At 40.3% G+C, this 18,912-nt stretch overlaps 1 protein-coding gene across 1 annotated transcript in view; it reads right to left on the reverse strand.

Moving 5' to 3' along the window:
- MALRD1 (MAM and LDL receptor class A domain containing 1) overlaps positions 1–18,912 on the reverse strand; it is a 787,803-nt gene that overhangs the window by 604,274 nt on the left and 164,617 nt on the right. The window contains 3 exon segments of the mRNA XM_030202038.1: positions 1,044–1,411; positions 4,785–4,890; positions 11,239–11,391. Coding sequence (XP_030057898.1) covers positions 1,044–1,411; positions 4,785–4,890; positions 11,239–11,391 — 627 coding nt within the window.

Genomic DNA, 18,912 nt, shown 5'->3' on the forward strand with positions numbered 1-18,912 from the left:
AGCAGGCCAGTTTAACCACATAAATAGGACCATATAAAAGTCAGTCCTATCTTTATGCAGTGTCCCATAGCCAGTTAAGTGCTGAATATTACATTTAACTGGCTATGCATTAGCTGGCTCCACAGACCTGAAAATTCAATGCCGAAGCCCAGACATGGCCCAGCATTGAATTTCTGGGTTTAACGCCAGTGGCAGCAAAACTCTTGAGTGCTGCCTGCTGAATATCAGGCCTGTAGATGATCTTCTCAAACCATGCCCTCTTGCAATCTATACATAGTGCAGATATACACATCTAAATACTGGCTTTCTAAAACTGAGTTGTACATGTGTATATGATATATACATATAAATGTTTGTGTTTATATATGTAAATCATAAATAGGGCTTATAAAACAAGGACCTACATGGTTAAAGTAAATAAAAGTGCTATTGCTAAAAATTGACCTCTATATAAATAAGTAGGCATCATTTACCCATGCTGGAAGCCAAAAATGGTCATCAGCCAGCCCAGTACCCCCATGACTATCAGTCACTACTAGCTGGCCTTTCTTCTGCCAGTACTCTGAGATCAATAGTGGGAGGAGAAAGAGTACAATTAGTGGATCCTCTTGCCAACTTTAGTCAGTCTTGCAAATCTTGTCTCCTATTTTTCTGTGTGAGAATAGGGTGTTTGTTAATGGATCCAATATATGCTGTCTTTTCTCCAGACTGATATTTTTCTTTCTGCTAGTGGCAGTCAGTTGTCTCAAGATGTTTTCTTTCTTTGATTTATGATAGCAGTGAAGTGATGACTCCATTGAAAGGGTAATTGTGTGTGCTGTCGACTTCTCTGTTTTGCACCTGTTGCTTTCTCTGGTGTCTTTGAGGCATCTGACTGCCTGGACATTATTCTCTCTTTCAGCCTCATTTTGAGACACTGCTGCTCTACCTCTGGAAGCAGCAGCAATTTGTAAGAAATGCTAACACAGAGAGCTCTAATATTTTAATTATTCATTTCTAAAAAATAATATTTAAATAAGAAGATTGTGAATGCAAGTACTTACGGCAATTCTCTTCATCGGATCCATCTCCACAGTCATCTACAAGATCACATACCAGCAAAATGTTAATGCAAGCTTTGGTGATGTGGCACCAGAACTGATCTGAGCCATTACAGCTGGCTGCTGTAGGTGGAAGGGAGCAGTTCTCAAACAAAATATCATCAATGGCTGATACACCATCATAAAAGCCAAGACTGACTTTATTCAGAGACAGCTGAAAAGGTTGTGAGATACGACCAAGCTGGATGAATGCCTTTAACCACTGATTTCCCTGATTATAGTATATCCTCCAGAGAACTGTAGGGACACTCAGACCTTCAACAAGCAAATGCATCTCTGCTGCTCCAACAGATAGTCCATAGTTGTAATACCTGCAGAAGATAGGAAACAAGACTAAACTAAGCAAATAGAATCAATTCACCCAAGTATAGTTAATTGCTACCTTCAGGAGATAATAATATTAGCATCAAAAACCACCTGCTCATCTGACCACGTGGTTTATTTAATTATTTGTCCCTGCCCGGAAATTTATATCGGGGAAACCACACGCCCTCTAAGAAGATGCATTTCCAAACATAAAAGTTGTCTGAAACAATCGAGGGTTGAAGCTCTAATTGTATCACATTGTCTTGAAATGGGACATAACTTTTCCTCATTACAGATCTGTGCAGTTGACCACATTCCAACAGATTCCCCTAATAGACTGAGAAAATTGTTACAGAGGGAGTAATTTGGATCTTTATATTAAAAACGGAGGAACCCATAGGATTAGACCTAAGGTTAGAATGGAGAAGTTTCCTTTGAACAAAAGAATTTTTTTGGACTTTGCAAAATCCTCTTTAGATTCCACAATTTTGTTTCTAATTTTTACAATCAACTCTGACTTCCCAATTCTGTTTTGTCAGATTATCATTCTTAGCTACATCATTATAAGAAAGTTTGAATTTGCAATATCAATGATGTATGTAAAGTGATACGCTGTCAGTGAAATGACGTCTTTTAAGATTATCAGTACACAACATCTGCTGCAATTAATGCCACAGGATATGGCATCACAGGATTTTGAATAGTAAACCTATAAAGAAGGAATGCCGTGGCCATTTTGGTAGGGATCCCATAGTAGGAAGTTTGAACGTGTTCAAGTTCTTTGGCAAGTACTTCTTTTTGAATTATTCTTTTATTTTTGACTTTTTGGATCTAGTATATCTTTGCACTTTAGCATTTTGGTCACATGTATTTTATATTTTATATTTTGTATACACATGGTTTTTGCACTTTAATTATTTTGTTTAATATATTTTTTTAAGGTTTACTCACGCCTTCAGACAGCTATTTCATAGCGAAACTCTGGCCAAAGTCGGTGTGTTGGACCGTTCATCTACACGTTGTTTCCTACCTGCACTTGGAAGTTGAATTAAGTTAAGAAATCTTTTCATTTCTTGTTTTTGTATCCACAGTCAGTTCTGTGAAGTTTTAGCATTTTGCATCAAAGAATTTAAGGTTTTTTTTGCCAATAATGAGAAGGAACCCATTTACTTTTCCCAACCTTTGTTATTGAAAACAATTATTCGGGTTGGAGGTTGGGTCGGTTTCAGAGGCTTTTTCCCTTTTTTACTTTTAAAACTTAATGCACTTCGCAGAACTTTAGTTTCTTTAAAGTACTATTTTGCCATCATTTCAGAGAGATTATTGTGTCATATTATATGTAGCATTTTCAAGCCAGAAACACATTCAACTTTTTGTTTCAAAAATGGCCATTTGCTAGATATTTTTGTGCTTAGTGCATCTATCTTTTTGGACCATTTTTGGGAAAAAAACAGCCAAGGAAAAAATGCACAAAAACAAGCCATTGGGATGTATGGAGGGCGGGGGCAGCATTCTTAGTTGGCTGGCCACACAGACGTCCCAGCAGCACAGTGGAGCACCCTAGAGGGCACTGCAGTGGACTTCACATAAAAGATCCCAGGTACACATCTCACCGTTATCCCCTTTTATTGTATGGTGAGTCCTCCAAAAAACCCCAACTGTACACCACTACAATAGCCTTTATGGCTGCAGGTGTCACCTATATGTAGATACAGTAGGATTTTGGTAGATTTTGGAAGGCTCACACTTTCAATCACAAGTGTACCAAGTTAGAGTGGGATATAGTCCTGGGTCTCCTTCTCCACAGTGCACTGCACTGACAACTAGGCAGTTCCAAGGACCTGCTTGCTGCTGTAGTAGGACTGTTCATAATATCTGAAATTGTCATAGATGCTGGTATGAAACAAAAAGACAAAAAGGCACACAACTGCTTACAAAACAGTATATATAAAACAAAAAAGCAGTGGAATCAAATGCATTTATTGGAACAATACCTAACGTGGCCACGTTTCGCCCTCAGGCTGCGTCAGGGGTACAAACTATCAAAAGTGTATATAAATATATCATATACACTAATAGTGGGATGAGAACCATTATTCCAAAAATCTAGTTCTACTTATCTGCTACTTCCAACTGAACTGATATGCAGCCTAGCATCCTTCTGGATATGGCCACCATATTGTCACACTGTTCTGTCACCTTCAGATCCTTGGACACTACCACCCCAAGGTTCCTCTTCCTGTCTGTGATATCAGCCTCCCACCTCCTAAGACATAAGGCTCCCATCAATTTCTACTCCCCAAGAGCATCACTCTGCATTTCTTTGCATTAAATTTTAACTGCCAAACATTAGACCATTATTCTAACTTTTGCAGATCATGTTTTCCACTCCCTCCAGAGTGTCCACTCTGTTACAAATCTTGATATCATCCACAAACAAGCAACCCTACCTTTAACCCTTCATCAATGTCATTCAGAAATATATTAAACAGAATCGGCCCCAGAACCAATCCTTGAGGCACTCCACTACTCATCTTTCCTTCCTCTGAGTGAATTCCATTGACCACTACTCTTTGGCGTCTATCTCACAACCAACTTCAAATCCAGTTCACCAATTAGTTATGTGGGTTCTGGCCAATATTCAGTGCTGGGGCCCCCATAGCTAAGCGGCACCTGCTTAGCCCTAACACCAACCCAGTACCGCCCCTGACCTGCCCACTTTTCTAGAGTCTGTCAGAGGTGATATTCAGTGGCACTGCCTGGTTTAATGCTGCTATATATTGGGGATTAGGTGGCCCAGAGCGATTTAAGTGGGTGGGAGCCTTTCCTGCCCGCTTAAATCATTTTGAATATTGAGGGAGTACACATGTAACTCCAAATTAGTGCCAATTAGTATCAATTAATGTCACTTAAGGGCTGTTGTTGGTATTTAATGCTAATTGGTGCCTAATTTAACAATTGTTAGATGCGCAACTCACACTATTCTTTAAACTGTGCATTCAAATTTGTGAGCTAGTCAGAAATTTGTGAACCCAACTTTATAGAATCCAGGAATTAGCACTAGGCTCATAAATCTAGTTCATCAATCTAGAAAAAATGAATGGCAGCCTTAAATGTATGAGTATAAATGTTACAAATTTAGGATGTGGCCTTAGGCATATAAATTTAGAAGCTCAGCATTTTCTGAACATTGGGCCCAATGTGTTTAGCAATGCCTTTTGTAAAATACTGAAGAAATGTTCTGACCTGGACATCCCATTTCTCAAATAGAGACCCTATGCAAAATAATGCTTCACATTTATTCCATTTCATTCAATTTTAGTCCCAAAAAATTTGCATCAAAAATTTCATATATGAAGACTAAAACTTAGCTCTTACCAGAAAGACACTGTGCATCTTGATCCAGTTTGGCTGAATCGAGGACTTCGTAGTTCAGCAACTTGTGAAATACTAGTGCTGTTTTTCAGAATGAACATAAAATGACCTAATGAAAACAAGAATATTTCAAACACAAGACTTTGCAAAAAGGATGTCATATGCTGTAATTAGTAGGATAGACTGTCGAATGCCGTTATTCAACCACACTGTCACCTTGTATTTGTTTCTCTACCGGACTAGGCGAAAGCCTTTATGGTACTATGTAAGCCTGCAAATAGGTGGGAAAATGTGGGATACAAATGCAACAAATAAATAAATAAATAAATTTACAACCACATGTCGTTGCATGTCATTAAAACCCAAAAATGAGCAGGAAACACTTGAAAATCCATGATCCCAATATTCAACTGACCGAGATCGCCGTTTTGCTGACCACCACCAGTATTACATGTGGAAATTCAATGCTTGGCTATGTCTGAGTACTGACACTGAATTTCTGGATTTGTGGAGTCAGCTAATGAATAGCCAGTTAAGCAGCTATGGGTTTCAGGGTTTAGCGCCAGCTAAAAATGCTAACGCACCTTGATAAAAGACCCCCAAAGATAGGACTGACTTTTATGTAGTCCTATTTATGCGGTCAACCTGTCCAGTTAAGTACTGAATATCAGCACTTAATCAGTTACGTGCCAACTGCTCCCCTAGAATACCCCCAAAATAGTCGGTTTACAGTTAACATTAACATAGGAAATCTTATATACTGTATCAACCAAAGGTTCAGCATTGTTTACATTAAAAACGCTCATAATAAAAAAAAATGCACAGAAGTATTTAATAAAACAAAATTAACAGTTTAACTAATGAGAAAAAAAACCCAAGTTTCACAAATTTCCTGAATTTAAGATAGTGGGGGGCCCTTTTACAGAGTGGAGGTAAGCCTAACGCAGTCTTACCGCTCGCTCTTCCAAGACTACCACCGGCCCAACGCAGCCGCTGGCGGTAGTCCCGTCCTGAGCGTGCGCTATTTCTGGGGGGAAAACTCTTGGAAATGGCTTGTGCAGTGCTAACCCAGCGGTAATTGGGCATTGCTGCTTGCTGCCCAGTTACCACCACCTCAATCGGTGGTGGTAAGGGCTCCCCATCGCATGGTCATGCGGTAAGAATTCCTTACCATATGGCCATGTGTGTCTGGGGGCCTTTTACCTGCTGTGGTAAAAACTGCCCCCACCTCTAGCGCAGGACCCTTTTTCCTGCAACTTGGTTAAAGGCCCCTAAGGTTGCAACCACATTTCTAACAGTAAAGAGTTCCATAATGGAACAATTACATGGGTGAAAAGTCTCTTAAAAGTGACTGTCAACCTTTATAGAATATTCCCCAAATTCTATACAGTGCGTTTAGATTTAGGCGCCAAAATCAGCACGGATTCTATAACACCGTGTGTAACTTAATTGGCTTAACAAGCTAATAAGTGCTGATGACAGCACTTAACAAGCAATTATGAGCATCATCAATTCGTGGTTAACCACGTCAAAAGCAGCTGCAAGATCTAGCTGCATAAGGACAAAAGGGATGCCCTTATCAACCAGAACCCTCAGTTCTGAAATAAATGCTAATAAGACATGTTTCAGTACTATAAAATTTTTAAAATCCAAACAGGTAAAGATCCAATATATTATGGGAGTCTAGATACTACTGCAGTTGTGTTCCCACAATAGATTCAGTTATCTTAGACAAGAAAGGGATATCAGCAATAGATCTATAATTAGAACAGTCTGATATAGATTTAGAACAATCTTTGATAATAGGAAGGAGAATTATAGAACTATAAAGATAGAATCCCAGTTTCAGCATCAGATTAACTAAAATTAATAAGCAAGAAATTCCCTCAGGAAGAAGATGTTTTAGAATAGAAGCAGGACAAGGTACTTTTGACCTGGCTTGGCCACTGTTTGGGTAGGCAATGGTTCATCTAGCCTAGCATCTTGTTTTCCAGTTTTGGTCTGCTGGTGATTGCAAATCTAAGTGCTGAGATATTACATGTAAGGAATCAAAAAACAAATCTGTAGGAAATTGCAATCTGATATCCCAAAGAAAGGGATCTAGGTATCATTGTTGATGATACGTTGAAACCTTCTGCTCAGTGTGCTGCGGTGGCTAAGAAAGCAAATAGAATGTTAGGTATTATTAGGAAAGGAATGGAAAACAAAAATGAGGACGTTATAATGCCTTTGTATCGCTCCATGGTGCGACTGCACCTCGGATATTGTATTCAATTCTGGTCACTGCATCTCAAAAAAGATGTGGAGGGGCATAATCGAATGGAGCACCCAAGTTTTCATGAGGGTGTCCTCACAGGACGGCCCCTCGAAGGGGCGAGGAAACCCATATTATCGAAACAAAATGGGCAGCCATCTTTCGTTTCGATAATACGGTCGGGGACGCCCAAATCTTCTCAATGAGTCATTTAAGCATCAGTGACTGGGGCCCACACAAAGTGGCAGGTGTAGCTCTGGCCACCTTGTTGGGCAGACTGGATGGACCATGCAGGTCTTTATCTGCCGTCATTTACTGTGTTACTGAATGTTACTTTCCTAGCATTCCCATAGTGTTTTTTTTTTTTCAAAAGAGGCTTCAGCAGGCCCAGCCCAACTCTTAGGAAAGATTAGGCTGTCACAGAAAAACAAATGGAAGTGCCAGATTTTAACTGGAGCTAAAATTATGGGGCTAAATGAACCCCTTATGTACCTACCTATGATATCTGGGCTATTACTGGCTTCTGGTGGTAGCTAGTTGAGAAAGAGACATTTTTGGAAAGGAAGGGGGTCAATTGCTGCCTTCCCATCTACCCTTGCTGTTTGTTGTAGAGGTGTGGATTTGGGGGTGGTTTGTCACAGCTGGTGGACATGGGTATGTGAGCCCTGTTTATTCCTGACTTTCTGAAGCTACAGTGGACCCTTACTTTGGGAAAGATCTGAGCTCATCTACCCTGGAACTTCAATAAACCCCAGTTGGGTAGCTGACACTAGGGACCATATTTCATTTAACATTGACAACTGTGCCTTTTATTATACATTTACATACATTTTTATATGCTTTCGTATTGACAAGTTTAAAATATATCTTAGCTTTCTTTCTTTTTTTACAATCGTCCAAAGTTATTTGAAACCATGTTGCGCATCCTGCTCATTGTTTTGTTTTCTTTGTTGTTTGACCTCATTTGAATAACATCAGTACAGAAATTACAGTACTTATTGTTCTGTAGGGTGTCCACATTTTCTATAGCCTTACATTAGGTTTTTAAGACTCTGGTATTCTTCTTTTATTATGGTAAGGCACTTTTTAATGCTGCCATGAATTGTTTTCTTGCCGGCAATTTTTTCCGGTTTCTGTTTGGATGCACTGTGCCACTATTGAATTCTGCACAATCACATCATTCATTCAATTAATTTCATGATCTGTATGAGTATCTCATACTCTTTGCTATCTTTCACTATATTGTAGGCACTGATTTTTGACATGCTTATTCCACACATTTATTATTTCCCTTTGACGTTTTTTTTCTGACACAAAAAGGGCATTTTTGATATGATGTCTAAGTCTGACTTTTGATGTTTTGTACAAAACATCCAAAATCTGAATATGAAAGAAGGTCATTTTCAAAAACCAAAAAATGTCTATCTTTTTTTTTTTTTTTTAATACCATTTTGAACAAGGTTTTGTGCTTTGTATATATATTTTTTTCCTTTGGACCATTTTCAAAAACAAACTGTCCAAATGAAAAATGTAGAAAATCAAGCCTTTGGGATGTAGGAGGGGCCAGCACTTCTACTAGACTGGTCCCCCAGACATCCCAGGAGAGCAGTGAGACACCCTAGAGGGCACTGCAGTGGACTTCAGATAAATGATCCCGGGTACACATCTCACCATTGCTCCCTCATCTTGTCTGCTGAGCCTCCCCCAACCCAACCCCCCCCCCCCCAAACCCACTACCCCCAACTGTGCACCACTATAGAAACACTATCAAATCAGCAAGAACGTACCTAACCCTTAACTTCCCAAGGTTCAAAGGATTGAAATATAAATCAATATATGCGTCCAGCTTTTCTTACATATGCACTCAGCTGTGGAATACGCTACCAAAAGACCTAAAAAACTTGAATATTCATTTAAACTTTGGGGAAAAAACCTAAAGACCCTCCTCTTCAGAAAGGCATACCCTGCAGAATCGACATAAACAATGAAAAAATAAAACACAATGACTAAAGTAAGTACCAGACAACACGCATCCCCTTTCCAAATTAACCCACTTGTAAACTGCATGGAATATTCCACACCAAATCTAACTGCACTACTACTCTGTACTACTATTATTCTACTGCTATGTATTGTCCACACCTCTCTGGAACCTTGTAAGCCACATTGAGCCTATTATATGCGGGGAAACGTGGGATAGAAATGTAACCAAATAAATAAATAATAGCCTTTGTGGGTGAAGGGGCAACTTATATGTGGGAACAGTGGGATTCTGATGAGTTCTGGAGGGCTCACAGTTTCCACCACAAGTGTAACGCGTAGGAGGAGGTATGGGCCTGGGTCCACCTGTCTGCAGTGCACTGCACACACCACTAGACTACTCCAGGGACCTGCATGCTGCTGTAATGGACCCGAGTATAACATCTGAGACTGGCATAGAGGCTGGTAAGTAATGTTTGTAATGAAATTTTTGAGGGGTGGGAGTAAGGGGGAGTAAGGAGAGGTCATCCCTGAATCCCTCTAGTCACCTTTTTGTGCCTTATTCATTATAAGAACAGGTCTAGCCCAAAACATATTGGTTTTAGTCCTGGAAGATTTTATTTTGTTCTATTGTGGCTTAAAAATGTCTGTCTTATGAATGCTCAAATCCCACCCTTAACACAACCCCCAACTTGCCCCTTGAGATCTAGATGCACTGCAGACGAACAGCATAGTAAAACATCTGAAAAGTAGGTTTCAAAAATACTGGTTTGGACAATTTGTGAGAAAAACATCCAAATGCTGCTCTATGCCATGTTGTAGATTTTTTTCTCTTTTGAAAATAAGCATCTAAGTCATATTTAAATAAGATACAGTTTACATGTTCAGCTTTTGTTTTTAAGATGCTATGATCACTTCAGACATTCACGGGTCGTTTTACCAAGCTGCGCTAGTGTCAGGGGCCGTTTTTTCCACGCACCAGGGCCCTTTTTACTGAAGCAGGTAAAAGCCCCCAGACACTCATGGCCACATGGTAAGAGAACTCTTACTACATGGCCATGCGAAGGGGAACCATTACTGCAACCCACTGAGGTGGCGATAAGGGCTCCCGCATAACCCGGCGGTAACCGGGCAGTTCATGGTGATGTCCAATTACTGCTAGGCTAACACCATACAAGCCATTTCCGGGGGTTTTCCCCCAGAAATGGCATGTACTCGGGGCGGGGCTACCGCCGGCAGCTGCGTTGGGCCTACGGTATTCTTGGAATAGCGAGCCAGGGCTGTAAAAGGGCCTCTCACTTTGTTGTGGTGATTCACTCAATCATTTGTTCAATTTGTCAATGCTTTGTAAATGTACTTTTATTGAGCTTCGCATTTTTTATGTTTTTCATTTAAACTCCTGACACAGGCACTGTGCGCCGAAACATGGCCTGCGTTGGGTTCATGAATTAAAGATTTGTTCCATTTTTTAAGGCTCTTGGTGCTTTTTGTTTGCTTTGATTGTTTTGTGCTTTGACCCTCTGTTTGATGTTGTTTTTAACATTGACAACAATGACAGATTAATGCAATTAAGACAAATTAAAGTGTTTGTGCATTTGGTCAAAACCAGGCACAGGATACTGATAATATATCATAATCCTTCCACTGTCTGCTTTAACTCATAATTTAAGATAAGAACATAAGCATTGCCATACTGGGAGAGACCGAATGTCCATTAAGCCCAGTATCCTGTTTCCAACAGTGGCCAATCCAGGTCACAAGTACCTGGCAAGATTCCAGAACAGTACAATACATTTTATGCTCCTTAGTCTAGAAATAAGCAGTGGATTTTCCCAAGCCTAACTTAATATTTGCTTAAGGACTTTTCTTTTAGGAAATGATCCAAACCGTTTTTAAACTCTGCTATGTTAACTGGTTTTACCACATTCTCTGGTAATGAATTCCACATTTAATTCCATGTTGAGTAAAGAAATATTTTCTCTGGTTTGTTTTAAATTTACTATATTCCACTCCACTCAGTATTTTAGATCATATCTCGCCTCAGCCTCCAACCTGAAGAGCCCTAGCTGCTTTAGCCTTTCTTGATAGAGAAGTTGTCCCATCCTCTTTATCATTCTCATTGCCCTTCTCTGTATCTTTTCTAATTCTGCTGCGGTGACCAGAATTTAAAAGCAGATAGTTTGATGAGTCAGAAACCAATAGTATTCACTTATCTTCACTTACCCTGAGGTTGTTTATAAGTGTGATCATGTGGAGGTGCTTGTTCCTGAAATGCAGCAGGGAGGTCACTTCTGGAGCTTCTGATCCAGTCAAATGCATCTGCGCTTATCATCTCAAACCAACCACAGTTGTCAGCTTCAAAGTCACACTTCGCACCTGGAAAAAAAATGTAATGTTTCTAAACTATAATTAGGGCTTCTATTTTTAGGTGGTTATAAATTATAACTGTAGGTGTTTTGTTTTCTAGTTGAGGGGTTCTTTATGTTGTGATATAAAACAGGCATAAGTTAAAGCCTTTTACATTAGAATGCAATCTATTAAGAACATATGAATAGCCATACTGATTCAGACCAATAGTCCATCTAGCCCAGTATCCTGTTTCCAACAGTGGCCAATCCAGGTAACAAGTACCTGGCACAAACCCAAATAGTAGCAATGTTCCATGCTACCAATCCCAGGGCAAGCAGTGGCTTTCCCATGTCTGTCTCAATAGCAGACTATGGACATTTCCTCCAGGAACTTGTCTAAACCTTTTTTAAACCCATATACGCTAACCGCTTTTACCACATTCTCTGGTATTTCCTCCTATTTGTTTTACAAATATTTCCATGTAACATCCCTTAGTCTTTATACTTTTTGAAAGAGTAAAAAAAACATTTAACTTCTACTTATTCTATACCACTCAGGTCCACTGGGTGGCACTGTTCTACTTTAGGGGTTGAAATACTTTTAGTTATATCCTGTTCAATTGTCTCACTGATCGTGCAATATGCAAATTCTACTCACTGCCTGATCCTAATAGGCTAAGCAGTGCATCTAATTTTAATAAACTAAAGTAGCCCTGGATATTTGGTGCCAGGCCATGTGTATCCATGCTCACATGTGAACACCCATCACATCTAGATCCATCTGGGTGGATACTTACAGAATATGGCTTTAAACAGAAACTGCTGATTTCCATGTTGACGTGTTCATGTATGCATATAAATGGAAGAACACTGGCCTTTATGTGCATTCTTGCCACCTAAAACTAGGCAGCTCCTTATAGAATTACCCCACAGTAAATTTCCCAAGGACACAAACCAGCTTATTTTCGAAAGAGAAAAACGCCTATAGTGCGAACTAAATCGGGAGATAGACGTTTGTCTCGCAAAGGCGCCCAAATCGGTATAATCGAAAGCCGATTTTGGGCGTTTCCAACTGTACTCCGTCGCGGAAACGAATAAAGTTGACGGGGGCGTGTCGGAGGCGTGGTGGAGGCGGAACTGGGCCGTGGTTATCAGCCGAGGAGAGATGGGCGTCTTTAGCTGATAATCGAAAAAAAAGGTGTTTTTACCGCAATTTTGGGTCACTTTTTTTGGACCCTTTTCTTTCATGAACAAGTCCCAAAAAAGTGCTCCAACTGCCCAGATGACCACTGGAGGGAATAGGGGATGACCTCCCCGGATCCCCCAGTGGTTACTAACCCCCTCCCACCAAAAAAATCCCCACTTTACAAACTTTTTTTCCAGCCTCTATGCCAGCCTCAAATGCTGTACCCACCTCCATGACAACAGAATGTGTTTGATCCTGTCACAGCCTTTTCCTGGGTCAGATGTGGCTCTCGGGTGCACTACAGGGTCACATCAGCATTGCATTGTGGTGGGTGTAGGGTATTGGGCTCCATGATTTCATTAGCTTGTGTTACAGTCTCACGATGTTGGTAGTTGGTAGGCTCTTCTCCTATGGTGCTTTTCCCCCTGCCTACTGGGTCAGAGTGTGCCCGGTTGTGTTTCCTGTTGTAGTCCACGCGGTAGTGGCCATTTTTGTAAGCCAGTTTTAGTTCCCTTTCCTGTGTTAGCCACGTTAGACAACTTAGTTCTTCCCTTGAATGTGGCTGAAAGAGGGCATTGTACAGCATTCTGCCAGCTCTGACCTACTGCTCATCTCAGTACCAGGGAGACTCGTTGCCAGTGGGGCACAACCTCTGATCTGCAGTTAACTGTGAGTAAAGGCGGTTATTCCAATAAAGGACGTTTTCGGAGAGATTAGTCTTCAGGTGTCAACTGGTGTGCCAATGTTATTTAGCAGCAATCAGTCCTAGAGGTCTGCGTGTATGCAGGTCCCTGGAGCACTTTTAGTGGGTACCACAGTGCACTTCAGCCAGGTGGCCCCAGGCCCATCCCCCCTTACCTGTAACACTTGTGCTGGTAAATGGGAGGCCTCCAAAACCCACTGTACCCACATGTAGGTGCCCCCTTCACCCCTAAGAACTATGGTAGTGTTGTACATTTGTGGGGAGTGGGTTTTGGGGGAGGGGGGTTGGGAGCTCAGCACTGGTGGTAAGGGAGCTATGCATGTGGGAGCTTTTTCTGAAGTCCGTCGCATTAACCTAGGATGCCCAGTTGGTGTCCTGGCATATCAGGGGGGCCAGTGTACTATGAATCGTGGCCCCTCCCACGATCAAATGGCTCGGATTAGGACGTTTTTGAGCTGGGCGTTTTTAGTTTCCATTATCGCTAAAAAAAACGCCCAGCTCAAAAACGTCCATTTTTTTGAAAATTCGGTTCGGCCCACCCCTTCACGGACCCGTTCTCGGAGATAAACGCCCATGGAGATAGGCATTTCCATTCGATTATGCCCCTCCACATGTGTCAGTGGTAGAAGCAGGATTTGAACTCTGGCTTCCCTGGTCTCAGCTCACTGCTGTAAGCAGAAGGCCAGTTTGCTCTCATTTACATTACATTACACCTGGGACTTACATTCCACCAATTCTACGATAGTTCATCAAATATTGCAAGCTCCATTGTTCTCAATGGAGCATAGTTATTATCATCTTAATTCTATAATCTTGAACACCCATTTTCACACTTAGCATGCAAAATAGTGTATGCAGGTCATAGAATACTGCCAACTTAGGGGCCCTTTTACTAAGCTGTGGTAAAAAGTGACCTTTGGTAGTTTGGATGTGTGAAATTGGTGCGCACTGGACCAGTTTTTACTATGGCTGTGAAAAAAGGCTTTTTTAATGGGGCAATAAATGGCCATGCGCTAAAATTAAAAGTAGCACATGGCTATTTACTGCCTGAGCCCTTACCACCACTGACTGACCTAGCGGTAAGGGCTCACACGCTACTTGCATAGTAATCATGCAGTGCGTGCCAATGTGGCCACGCTGCCAATTACCACCGGGAATGCCCCTGCGGTAGAAAATAGAAAAATATTTTCTACCACAGGAAACAGCACACACCAACTTTGAAATTACCACCAGGTGCCTGCACTACCCCGGCACTAATGTTGATTTGACGCTACCCTTGCAATAGCCCTACTGCTGCTTAGTAAAAAGGCCCCTTACAGCAGTTAGGCAGGAGCATTTACACCAGCCTTTGAGCTAGCATCAGTACTCACACCTATAGACATGTAACTGCAGACATATTATGCACAATGATGTGCACGATTGCTATTGCAGAATTCACACTTACCCCATAATTTTACAAAAGTAGCTAAAATTTGCACTAATTGAGCTAATTGGCACCAATAATTGCTTTTTAATAATTCAATTTAATTGGCATGTACGTACGCAAACATAGGCATAAAATCTGTGCCTAAAATTTGCATACAATCTGAAAAAGGAGGTGTGGAAATGGGAGCAAATAGCCACACTTATAGTTAAGCTTGATTCTATAAACTATGCCTAACTTTAAGCCAAGCTTATAGAATAGCGCTTTTATCAGCACCAATATTTTTGGCACCATATATAGAATCTAGACCTTGAGAATCACCCCCTACACACTTTACTTGAATTAACACATAGTAATGGGCATTGACACCCATTAACTTATTAATACACATTAGTTAATGAGGTTCATAATGAGTTTTCATTGCTTTTATGTTCCAGGTCTGTAGTTTTAGGCTGTATAGTGTTATTTATATATAACCACAGGAATCAAATTTTTAAGCAGCTTATTTTTTTTCTGAGAAACAAGGAACAAAGGCAATTGGAAGGAAACTGATGGATGTGCACTGCATTATCCATACCCAGTAAGGAGAGAGCAAAACACTGCATTCCTTAGTAGTTTGTCTTCATTAATGACATCTCAAGAGAATGAATGGATGTTGTATTATAAGGACCAGAATGAGAATATATTAAATTGTAAAAAGTGTGAGCTACACGTCAGAAGCCTTCATAAATAAGGACTTTTTTCCCATAGACATACAATGGAAAATATAAAATTTTGAATAAGACCTATGTGTCTTTAACTTACGACATGTGGCTTCATCAATTCCATTTGGACAGTCAGGTGTAAAATCACAGAATTTGTTTAATAAAATACAAGTTCCATCTTGACATGGATAAAACCCTGAGGGGCAGTAATAGGAGGTTTCATTGACTGGAAAGATCTCTTCTTCTGCAATGAAAGAGAAATAGATGTTGCATTATTAATGCTTACTATGCATGATACATACCAGTACATGAAACAAAATGACTGAATTGAAAAAACGCATGGTGAGATATGGTGGTATATACTCACATATTTTTTATATGAACATAGGCAACATGTTTATTTCTGTGCAATCCCCTTACCCAACAGAAGTTAGTTAATATTTTACTTATAAGCAAATTTCTTTATTTAGATTACAGCTAAAGGCAGAAGTCATGTCAGATATGCAGACACCTGAATGTCTCTACAAAAGATAGCGTGAGACTGTGTGCCTGTATGTATACAGGATAAAATATTTTGTATTTTTCAACTTTTTCCTGATCTTTGGGTGCTTTTTATTTTGGTTGGTTTTACATGTTCATTGTAATAACATTTTTTATGCCTACTACTGTGTTTTAACATGCACTAATTGACAGTGTATTGATTCTTTGGTTAATTGATTAGTCTTGTACTGTGCTACTAAGAAGAGGCCATTGGAGGATGGAAGGAAGAACCTGTGAAGGTATCAATGGAAAATGGGGGACAGACCTGAAAGAGACTATTTGAGTGGATGAGGGAAAACCAGAGAAGGAGCCATGTTGGACCTGGGAGGGATCAGGGTGAGGCTAATCAGAGGGTGGGGTCTTCTAGAGTAGGAGTAGGAAGCATCTTTAGCTTAAATCTGAATATTGCCAGTTAGCACTTAGCAGATAACCGGTTATATCTCATGATAAATTACATATTACTAACAATAACCCTGCAAGTTCATTTTTCAGTTCTATCAGTACTCTGGGATGAATACCATCTGGTCCAGGAGATTTGCTACTCTTCAGTTTGTAGAACTGTCCCATTACATCCTCCAGGTTTACAGAGAATTCATTAAGTTTCTCCTACTCATCGGCTTCGAATAACATTTCTGGCACTGGTATCCCACCCAAATCTTCCTCAGTGAAGACCGAATCAAAGAATTAATTTAATCTCTCCGCTATGGCTTTGTCTTCCCTGATCACCCCTTTTACTCCTCGGTCATCTAGCGGTCCAACCGATTCTTTTGCCGGCTTCCTGCTTTTAATATACCTAAAAAAAAATTTACTATGTGTTTTGGCCTCCAACGCAATCTTTTTTTCGAAGTCCCTCTTAGCCTTCCTTATCAGCGCTTTGCATTTGACTTGACATTCCTTATGCTGTTTCTTATTATTTTCAGTTGGTTCCTTCTTCCATTTTCTGAAGGATTTTCTTTTAGCTCTAATAGCTTCCTTCACCTCACTTGTTAACCATGCCAGCTATTGTTTGGTCTTCCGTCCTCCTTTTTTAATATGCGGAATATATTTGGCTTGGGCTTCCAAGAAGGTGTTTTTGAACACCATCCATGCCTGATGTAAATTTTTGACCCTCACAGCCGTTCCTCTTAAGTTTTTTTTTCACCGTTCTCATTTTATCATAGTCTCCTTTTTTAAAGTTAAACGCGAACGTATTTGATTTCCTCTGTATAGTTACTTCAAAGCTAATATCAAATCCGATCATATTATGATCACTGTTATCAAGCGGCCCCAGCATCATTACCTCCTGCACCAGATCATGTGCTCCACTAAGGACTAGATCTAGAATTTTTCCTTTTCTCGTTGGCTCCTGTACCAGCTGCTCCATAAAGCTGTCCTTGATTTCATCAAGGAATTTTACCTCCCTAGCGTGCCCCGATGTTACTTTTACCCAGTCAATATCGGGGTAATTGAAATCACCCATTATTATTGTGTTGCTCAGTTTGTTTGCATCCCTAATTTCCTTTAACATTTCTGCATTCTTCTGTTCATCTTGGTCAGGTGGACAGTAGTACACTCCTATCACTATCCTTTTCCCCTTTACACATGGAATTTCAATCCACAGTGATTCCAAGAAGTGTTTTGTTTCCTGCAAAATGTTCAATCTATTTGATTCAAGGCTCTCGTTAATATACAATGCTACCCCTCCACCAATTCGATCCACCCTATCACTATGATATAATTTGTACTCCGGTATGACAGTGTCCCACTAGTTATCCTCCTTCCACCAGGTCTCAGAGATGCCTATTATATCTAATTTTTCATTTAGTGCAATATATTCTAACTCTCCCATCTTATTTCTTCGGCTCCTGGCATTCGCATATAGACATTTCAAACTATGTTTGTTGTTCCTATTTACATCATGCTCAGTACTTGACAGTATTAATTTGCAATCTTTTTATTTAAGGACACCTGATCTACTATGGTCTCTTTTGCAACTCACTATCAGGATACCCTATCTTCCCTGTTTTGGTGATATCTTTGAAAGATACCTTATCCCAAACCATGCGCTTTTGAGCGACGGTTGGCCTTCCCCCTCGTTTCTAGTTTAAAAGCTGCTCTATCTCCTTTTTAAATGCTGATGCCAGTAGCCTGGTCTCACCCTGGTTAAGGTGGAGCCCATCCTTTGATATCAGCACTCCAGGTCCCATAAGACATCCAAGACTAGCCTGAACTCTTGCCCTGGAACTGGATAATGGCAACTCTCCAGCTGTAACCATTAAGCCACTCTGTATGAAGCATGTACTAACCTAGTGTCCATGCTCTCTTACAAATTATTACTGCCTTCCCACCCAGAGCTGGGCTCCTCACTTTTCCTTGTTACTTCCAGAAAGTTGAAATGGGGGGGGGGGGGGGGTTGAGAAGCTATAAATAAAGATCTCAGAGTGGGCCGTGGTAGGGAGACCCAGAAATATATGTTTGCCCAGGGTCCAATAAAGCTTCCAAAGAGGGATGTCACCAATTCAAAACCCTTCCCTTCATCCTCCTCCCTCTTCAGGACATCGCTGCATCTAGGTACTTTTTTCTATACATAAACTCCATAACTCTAGAAACTCGTGCACCCAACATTGTGCTTAGTGGTCATATTATAAGGTCAGTTGCACATGTAACTTAATATAATAATGATATAACAATTAACTATCAATAATTGAAACTACTGTTAATTGACGCTAAGTGGCACTAATTAGCAGTTTTATGTACAACTGACCTTAATCAGTATTCTATAAAATCTGTGCATAAAATCAACAGTGCACAGCTAAAAGAAGTATTGACCAGGGATAGGCAGGGGCAGGACAGAGACATGCCAAAAACTTACGTACATATGTTAGATGTAAGCATTTACACCAGCCATTGAGCTTCAGTTATACATACAGTTAGGTGCCTAACTGTAGACTTAAATTAGAATTCTATAACAGCAATTATGCACGTAACTTCTATTATAGAACTCACGCTTACCC

This window comes from Microcaecilia unicolor, chromosome 1 (assembly GCF_901765095.1).
Source record: "Microcaecilia unicolor chromosome 1, aMicUni1.1, whole genome shotgun sequence".
Classification (NCBI taxonomy): domain Eukaryota; kingdom Metazoa; phylum Chordata; class Amphibia; order Gymnophiona; family Siphonopidae; genus Microcaecilia; species Microcaecilia unicolor.